Below are 9,623 nucleotides of genomic sequence, written 5' to 3' on the forward strand. Positions count from 1 at the left end.
CGTCTATCGGGTGTATTTCGATTGGGGTATTTTACTGCATAACGCCTTGCGGCTGCTGCACTATTTCCTTGACATTCACCTACTATATTCCCGATAGTTAATTGAAATCTTTGATTTTGAAATTGAAATAATTTAATCTGATCCAAGTTACCCAAAGTTAAATGCATATCTGCCATTAATGTGTAGGCCATTGTAATATCAAAATTTTTAATATTAATCTTATTCACACAATAAATGATAGCTTCAAATTATTGAATATTATTGATGGAACTGTTTGTAATTATTGTATCCGTAGAAACTAATTGAAATATTTTATGTTCAACTAGAAAAAACTAGTCTTTAAACATCCCCCGTAAACTTTTCTGTGCGCTTAGATTTTGTTGTTTCTTTTGCATGAAAAATGCTTTCAGAACAAGAAAGTAACGTGTCCATTTTTATTACAAAAATGTCAAGTAGTTTAGTAGATAATGCAAAAAAACAATTTTTATTTTGTAATTTTAAAGAGCTGTAACTTTTTTGTGTACACTTTTGTACTAAGCTAAGTTGGATTCAATCAATTTATCTTTGTCCCCGGAATGCGTGATTTAATTTATGACATACTTTTTTGAAACACCCTGTATAGAGCTTAGAACTGCTCCAAGGTGTTCTTCCATACCAATTTCTTGTGATGCGCTTTGTTTTTCCAGTTGGCCATATTCAGGATCTTCCACTTGTTCCATGTATCTTCCCTTTGGTCTTCTTCTTAATGGTGTCTATTTAGTTCATTTCTTAGGTATGTACAGTAAACCCTTGAGACTCCGACGTTTTGTAATCCGACACGCTCGGTAGTCTGACGCACCTCCCGTTAAGGTCGCCGCCGTGTCTGCTTGTACTGAAACCTGTCGCTTCATGATCTCATTCTTACCGGGTGCTTCATTTTCAGATACTTTCAGTTTGGTTCGATAGGGTTTTTAGATACAGTAATATGTAGTGCCAAACTTTTATTTAATTCGATCAAAAAGTTCAGTTCAATGGTGAGCACAAGTTCAAAACGAAAGCACAAAACGCTGACTCTAAAAGATAAATGGGGTATTATTAAGAGATGCGAGTGGGGTGAAACTCCGACTGTGATATCTAGATTCTATGATACGACATTATAAAACCAAGATAAAATCGAAAAATTTATGAAATCTGTAGAGAATGATTCTAAGGACAGAAAAACCCTTAACATGAGTGAATTTCCTGATGTTGAAGCTCTGCACATCTGGTTTAAGCAACAACGAAGCATACAAGCTCCTATTTTATATGGCATTTTAAAAAATAGAGCTCAAGTTTTTTTATCGGGAATTTAACAATGAAAATTAATTTTCGTGGTAGTCAAGGTTGGTTCCAGAAATTTCAAAAAACGGTACAGAATACGATTTTTGTCACTTCAAACGAAAAAAAAAAGTTTTTGGTAGAAAGCTTCAAAAAGAACGTTTCACTTTCACAAAAAAATTGAATTATTCGACAATTGAACATCGGAAAAAGCACTTTCATAAGAGTAAACAATAAGCTGCTCAACAAGATACCAGTTTCAAAATTAATTAGGCAAGGAGATAGTCTCAGCCTAGTACTATTTAACGTTCTTATGCATCATATTATCAAAGAAGTGTAAACCGTGGAAAGAGCTTATAAAAAAGGCAATAAAGAATTTACATTGGCTGTGCTAATGATGAGGTGATAATATCTGAAGATGAAGACAATCATCAGAGACTACTATAAGAATAACACTAAATAAAAAATATATACAAAAGAATTAAATATAATTATATCACACACAAGAAAACGCAGTCTATGACAATATCAAGAGAGCCCAGATGATGTAAGTTAGCAATTTATAATAAAAGTGTGGAACAAGCGATGTCCTTTAAACAAAAGAAATTTAAAACAAGAAATGCCAACACAAGCTATAACAATATATCAGGGTATCGGGATTTCTCCGAGATGTAATATGGAGAAACAAACATATGAGTATCGAAAGCAAAACACGAATTTACAACACCTGTGTAAAATTAGTGGAGCTAACTCAAACGTGCGTAACAGACTGATATGCACAGCTAAATAGGAAACAGAACATCGACGCCATTTAGTATAACATCAGGACTTAGACAAGGAGGCCCCTTATCATCGATGCTATTCAATTTAGCCTTAGAAGATTTAGCCTAAAAAATTTAATACCGATGAAAGACGAAAGGAAGGTAAGAAATCTCGAAGAAAGGAAAGTAGAGTTCACCAAAATGAAGAACAACAAGCTCAGGAAGATGGCAATTGATTGGATCCTCCGTCGCATGGCGACGGGCAAAATCACTAGTGGTATAAAAGTGTTCCGCCACGAAAAAAAATTATAGTTACTTACGATGTTGTGTGTTGTGTAATTATTCCTCTAAATTTAATTATTTCAGTTTATCTTAAAAACATTTAAACTCTATTATACATAATATATTGTCATATATATCTTTCGTGATTTACTTATTTCCATTATTAGGAACCACTGCTGGTTTTTGTATGTTACTTCCATTTCGTTCTTAATCAGTACTAATGTTGTGAATATTTTTTATTATTTGTTTAATAGCAAACATTATTTTACTAGTAATGTAGTAATAAAATCCGGACCTGTAATCTATAACAAATTGATTTGAATTTGTCCAAGCCCGCAATATTTCTACCTACATAACCCGTTGATAACAATAAAACAACAGTTATGCCTATTCGTACTTATTTAATTATCAACGACTGTAAGTAGGAAATAACAATTTTACTGTAATCAAAACAAAACGAAACAAAACGGACCGTGTAAAACATTTATTCAGCCAGATGGAAAGACGGAACGTGATCACGCCAAAGTTTGTTTTTTGATAAAATACAATTATTGTGAATTTTACAATTGCGAAATGCGCATTTATGAAAAAAGTAGAACGTGGGAGAAAATAAATAAATGTACTTAAACTAAAATATCTAGACAATAAAAATTGTTTGCTTTGCTGCCAGAAACCAATTGATTTTTGTGATTTTTATCGACCTGAATTTAAAATTTAATACATTTTTGTCAATCATTCTTCATTTTGTTTCTTTATATTCTTTATCCATAATAAGGAACTATTGTTTTGTTTGGTATATGAATGAAAAAATTGATTTTATTGTTTCAGTACAGCACTTTTGTTAGCTTTTGTTTCAGATTTTTCAGTTTAAGCTTCAGGGGCAATCATAAGACACTTCCCCGAGTCTTCCAAATAGGAAAAGTATAACATTACTCCCAATTGGCATGGTATTGATTGTCTCAGATGACGTCAATTATGGTTTTAGTTTTTCGGGATGAATGATCCGTTTTTAAATGAGCGCCTAGGTTACTGCATTGAGTTTCACCGATAACTAGAAAATATCCAATAAGGAAAGGAAGTCTTTACTTAATTCACATTCCTACTAGCCGTCATGTACGACTTGTTTTTAAAAGGATTTCACTTTAAATTAAATAGCGGTATTGTATGTTGTCTGATATTGTCGTTCGATCTGTTTATCAGTATGCGTGGTCAATTATAATTATGAAGTATATTATTAACTCATTAAACAAAATTAACTTTTTGCATTGTTTATAACTTAAAACTTGTTGTTTTTGACGAGAAGTTTTTTCCTTTAAATGCAGTTGCAGTTTGCAGTTGCGAAATGTTGTGTCTCTTTGAACTTTCTGCGTTGAGTTAATACAGCACTCACTGATCGTTTTACTTTAGGCATCTTGAACTATATCTGACAACTAAAGTTGATTTATTCGCATTTATATTATTTCTGACTGTGCTAAAGTACATTCGTTCAGCAAATTCCCAACTGTAAACAAACGCACGTATTGATATTCGCCCTCTTATTCGTCAAAAGGCTATTAAATATAATTTATTGCCTTAAGCCAGACGAATTATCACTTTACAGGTAAAAACTTCAGTCAGTCATGGTCAGTCTGTTTAAATTCAAATTGTAGCGTGTTGGTTTTTAAGTTAGTATATTGTGTATTATAATTATGTTATAGTTATTGTTAAATTATTTACTGATCTTACTACTATTATTGTAAAACTATGTAAAACTGCGTGATTATTTTTTACAATTTCATTATGTTTAACAGCATTTCACGTTGGGCTTTATCTAATGAAACATAGATATTTTGTTTTCCAAATAAATCTAATTTAATCTGGCTGTATGTATGATCTTTCGAAATATCATGTCTCTGTACCTAAAGCCCAAAATAATTCCTTTCCTTTAAATTATCGTAACCAGATTCACACCACGAATTTTGATGTTTGCTCCTATTTGTCGAAAATAAAACCCAAGGCCAATAGAAAAGTTTGTTTTTTATTTCACTCCCGGTAAGCCATGAGTATTTGCTGTACCAATTATCTGAAAATGATCTATTACTTCCTTTACCCCCCGCATCTATATTTATAAGCCGGGAAGTTTTAGGCAAAGGACGCCCCTTATTTTTAATAACAATTTTGTTCTTCGCATGGAATAGATGAAAACCCGTTTTGCAAAATATAATTTACAATATCAGATTTATCAATACCTACAGTTTTTCCCATAGCTTGCATTTTTTAGGGTAATTTACCTGTAATTGTTTAGACTTTAATTAAAAAAAAACTTCTAATATATCAAAAAACCCTATCACTACTTAGATTCTTAAGTACTTATCCATCCCGCAACATTTCATCCCGCGCTCGCAAGGTACAGTTTGCGACCAATCCAAATGAAGCATCGGCAAATTTAAATTTGACGTACTTGGCAATTAAATGTGTATGGAGAGAAATGTATGTTTGGTTGCTCATCAACTTATATTCCGTTGATTTTTACATGTAAATCGTCAAGCTTGGGATCGGCTTGCCGAAACCCCGAAACGTGTCTTTTTAAGAATTCACACAGGCGGATGGATGTCTCGGATTTCGGATCATTAATTTGAAAAGTGTCTTACGCAGGGATCACTTAACGCTCAGATTGGTCGAATTTAAAAACCATGAACAAACTTTAGTCTGGTCGAATTCTTTTAAAAACCATGAATACAATTTAGTCTTTATTATCTCACAAATGTTTGTTTATTTCACAGAAACAAATGACATCCACTTATTACCTGCCACATTTCGGAATACTGATTAAATTAGTAAGTATTAAAAAATCCTATAATATCTATAAATGTATGGGTCGGCACTGCCGATCCTATCGACCCTTACCGGCCGCTGAATAATATATAGTTTTAACTGTAATAATATTATAATAACTGTAAGTATTACTGCGTTTTTTATTTATATGCATTACATGAATAAAGGCATAAAAAGTATATTTTAGTGCATATTTCAACTGTTTTTTTTTGTGGATATTTGCATGCAAATTATAACTATCGAGAGAGATTAGAACCAGGTTATTTGTATCAAATATTCCTTAATTAAATGTTGCTACGAAAAAAAATAATAAATTGGTCTCCATTTTTTTACGTTTTTTTGCTAATAATTTTACTATATATTTATAAACGATTAAAATTGATACATAAGCAAAAGTTTTGACAAGAAATATTATTTTATTTATTGTTTTACACATTGTGACAGATACGCAACATGAATGGTTTGTGATGATGAAATTTAGTCGAAACTATTTAGTTATTTTGATTTAAAAATATCAGGTAAACATTGTTTTGTCGTAATACTACTACCTACTCTTTCTTAAACACGATAATATCAATTGTTTTCACTGAATTTCAAAAGTGTGATTTCGACTGTCTTATAATTGTTATTGGTAAATGTCATTTCTTGTGAAAGACTTATAATAGCTGTTTTTCTTGCACAGTTTGTGCAATTATAGTTTTTGACAAGTTACAAAAATCTTAGAATACTAAATAATTGATTGGATGTCATTTTTAAGAGAGTAACCAGTAATGCGTTTTAAAATATTAATGTTCTTAAAATTACATTTCCAAATAGGTACATCTAAAAAAATAATATGGGAATATATTTCTTATTACATTATTAATATTAGAAAAAACCAATAGTTTAATAGTAAAACGTGGTATATTCATCCTAAATTTAGGAACTACCTGGAGCAGAACAGAATTCATTCAATTGTTGCACTATTTTGCATCTTACCTGACATTTCCTCCGATTTTTTCAAACACGCACGTCGCACACACTAATCTCTCACTCTCCTCAATGCGTACTGAGGGAACCACAACTTTCCGCTGCTTACAAGCCGCACACACGGTACTAGCTTCTATTTTATAATTTAGCCATTTTTTCGTGATTAATATTCACCGAGAGTACCTAAACGACGACGCTCGGTTCACACACAATTTCAATCTCATTTCGTGACGGGATGGGTGTACTGAGAGAGAACTAGGATCGTCCGGGTTTTAAAGTTCCGCCGGTTCTTGTCGACTTACTATAGCGGCACAGGCAAGTAGTTGAGGATTTGCGAGCGCTGCTATATATACAGGTGCGTATCTGATAAATCTCAACCTAGTAAAAATAATATTGGATTATTATTTAAAGCTATAATATTATCTTTAAGATAAGAAATAAGTTGGAATTTTATATTCTGTTATAATGAAAATTAATACTAGTAGAAGATTTCGAACGTGGCCGTTAGCGGGGGCGATTAACCACGAGTACCAAGAATCAATTTGAAATTTTAACCACATTTTTCAAAACTATAAGATCCAACTTTCCACGCAATATCAAGGTTGTAAGTTCATCTTTACAATTGGTATTAACAATTATTGAAACTTAAAAATTCTTAGCTCCAATCTCACCTGTGATTCACCCAGGGGGGGTTTTGGGGGTTAAACCCCCCCCCCCCACTGCATATAAAGTAAAAAATATATAAAGAATAGTAGGAAAATGTAACTTGTCCTTCACGCACAATACAAAAAATCCAAAACGATAATTGAATAATTAAATTACCATTTTAAATATGTAGAACACAATAATTATTGTATATATACACAATAATTAATATTATTTTTCATTATATTTGGATATAGATACCTAATATTAGGCTTATGACAAAAGTAGACAGAACGAGTCTGTTGCCAGTAGCATGCGTCTACAGGACTGTATCTGCGGCGGCCTTGTGGCCTATCACGGGTTGTGTTCCTCTGCATGTGTTAGCAGTAGAAAAGAGTTATCTCCATGAGAGAATAGAGCATTTGACAACAGTTATAAACAAAAAGAAGAAAGGGAAAGATCAATGGAAAGATGGCAAGAAGAGTGGAACAACCAGGAATATGTTGCCCAGTGGACCAAGATGCTGATCCCGAGCCTAAGGGACTGGGGAGATTGTCTGTTTTAGGGCGTATCTTCATAGGTTCAGAAAGACAGATACAGATAAATGCCTGTACTGCGAATATTCCGACATTGTCACTCACACAATGCTGAAGTGTAATAGATGTACAGAGAAACAGAATGTATAAAGAAATAGGTATGAACCATGTGACTGTAAGAGAGATGATCGTGAAGATGATGGGAAGTACGGAGTGATGGAATAGTGTTCACAATTACACCCGAGCAGTCATTAAAAAGAAAGAAGAAGAAGAGAATCAACAACCGGGCCAACGACAGAGATAAGAGCTAATTACTTTTTTAACGGGAATAAGCCGCAATTGAAGGTTAAAAGAAGTTTATTGACGTTTGAATCTTTGTTCTTTGATCTTGCACTGATAACTTGTTTATACTCCAACAATTAATAGAAAAAATAATAGCGGTTGCTACCGAAGATATCTAGCCTTCATTGACCTAGAATTACTTAAAAATAGGAAATAGACTATCAGAGCCAATAAAAGTAACTAAAGGACTAAAACAAGGATGCAGTATGTCACCCTTATTGTTTAATTTATATATTGAGGCAACCCCCCAAAATTGGAAAAACCACTGCCAGAGAATGGGAATCCCCATAGGAAATGACGTACTATTCTCACTGAACTTTGCGGATGACCAAGTCGTCCTAGCTCAGGATTCTTATGATCTAGAATTTATGATAAAGCGTCTATACAGAGAATATTTAAAATCGGGGTTACAAGTCAGCATGAGGGAAACAGAATATTTAGTTATCAATTCAGATGCAAGGTTTGAAGTGTCGATAGACGAGGACATGGAAATCAAACAAGTGGAAAAATTGAAATATTTAGGTACACTCATTGATAAGAACGGCTTGGAAGAAACCGAAATTAAACACCGAATTAATCGGGGACGTAAAAATATAGGATCTCTGAACTCCTTATGGTGGGATCGCAACATTTCCAAAAGGAACAAAAAAAGAATAGGGCAAACCATGGTTGAATCAGTTCTTTGTTAGGCTCTGAAGTATGGACAATTAATGCAGACCTTAAGAGAAGATTGTTGGCAGTTGAAATGGATGATTTGAGAAGAAGTCCTAGAACATCAAGGCAGGAAATGAAGACCAACGAATCTATAAGAAATAACATGCTACAGAAACGGTCATTGACAGAATAGAAAGAACAGGTTTAAAAAGGTTTGGACACCTATTGAGAATGCTTGACGACCGCTGGCCTCAAAAACTTCACCAATGGAAGCCCTCTGGAAAAAGAAAATGAGACGCTCATGGAATGAAGGAATTAGAAGAGCGATGGAATCGAGAAGTTTGGAGGAGGAGCATGCCTCGGCGATGATAGCGATGCCTCGGCGTCGACCGGGAGGTCGACTCAAAATGGAGGTAGCATAAAAAAATTTCAAACCCCCCCCCCTCAGACAAATTCTGAGTGCGCCACTGAATCTCACCAAATTGGAGCTCTACATTGAAGCTTGCTAGACTCTGTTCGTAAGCAATATTTTCCAAACTTTGTAGATTAAAATTTCAATTGTTGTTCTTTCAAATGTCGCTATTGAGGTGTCTTAATAATAAAACTATGGAGTAAAAATAAGTGACTAGTTTCGTCCTAGATTGTCCTAGGACAACTTTTTCTCTCTTTTCATTTGTGAAAAAATATGAAAAAATAATTTTCCTGCAGGCAATAGTTAAAAAGTTATTCTAATTCAAATCAGAAAGTAGAAATCCGAAGATTTCTTGGTTGACGAAACCAAACTTCAGATTTTTGCTTAAATATGTACTTTCTATAAATTGTAAGGTAAAACAGATGATGAAAAGATGAAAAGAACGACATGGAGAATCTAAAAATTGCATTCCACGACATATTTATTCATCTAAGCAAGAACCTTTTAGTGGTTTCTTATACTTATAAAGAGTAAATAGAAATAAAGAAAAGACAGTTAATATTTCATTTTACGTATAGTGCCCCTGTATATTTGCTTATATGTATTTCATCCTACCAAGATTCATCAGAACGACTGGTACAGAAGGTCTAAAAGTGAAATCAAATCTTTTCAGTCTAATACCGTGAAATCAAATCTTAACTGTGTTTTCTTTATTTCTATTTACTCTTTATGAGTACAAGAAACCACTAAACCAAAGGTTCTTGCTTACATATATGATAGATGATTAGATATATTGAGGAATGCAATTTTTAGACTCTCCAAGGCGTTCTTTTCAACTTTTCATCGTCTGCTTTGTCTTCATTTTAAAGAAACCACATATTAAGACAAAAATCTGAAGTTTGCTTAGGTCAA

At 33.2% G+C, this 9,623-nt stretch overlaps 1 protein-coding gene across 1 annotated transcript in view; it reads right to left on the reverse strand.

Moving 5' to 3' along the window:
- Septin4 (septin 4) overlaps positions 1–6,436 on the reverse strand; it is a 49,791-nt gene extending 43,355 nt beyond the window's left edge. Inside the window, exon 1 of the mRNA XM_072530269.1 lies at positions 6,132–6,436. Within this exon, the coding sequence (XP_072386370.1) occupies positions 6,132–6,138 (7 nt within the window). The 5' untranslated portion in view covers positions 6,139–6,436. The remainder of the gene's footprint in view (positions 1–6,131) is intronic.
- Positions 6,437–9,623: the final 3,187 nt, after the last annotated feature.

This window comes from Diabrotica undecimpunctata, chromosome 4, assembly GCF_040954645.1.
Source record: "Diabrotica undecimpunctata isolate CICGRU chromosome 4, icDiaUnde3, whole genome shotgun sequence".
Lineage (NCBI taxonomy): Eukaryota > Metazoa > Arthropoda > Insecta > Coleoptera > Chrysomelidae > Diabrotica > Diabrotica undecimpunctata.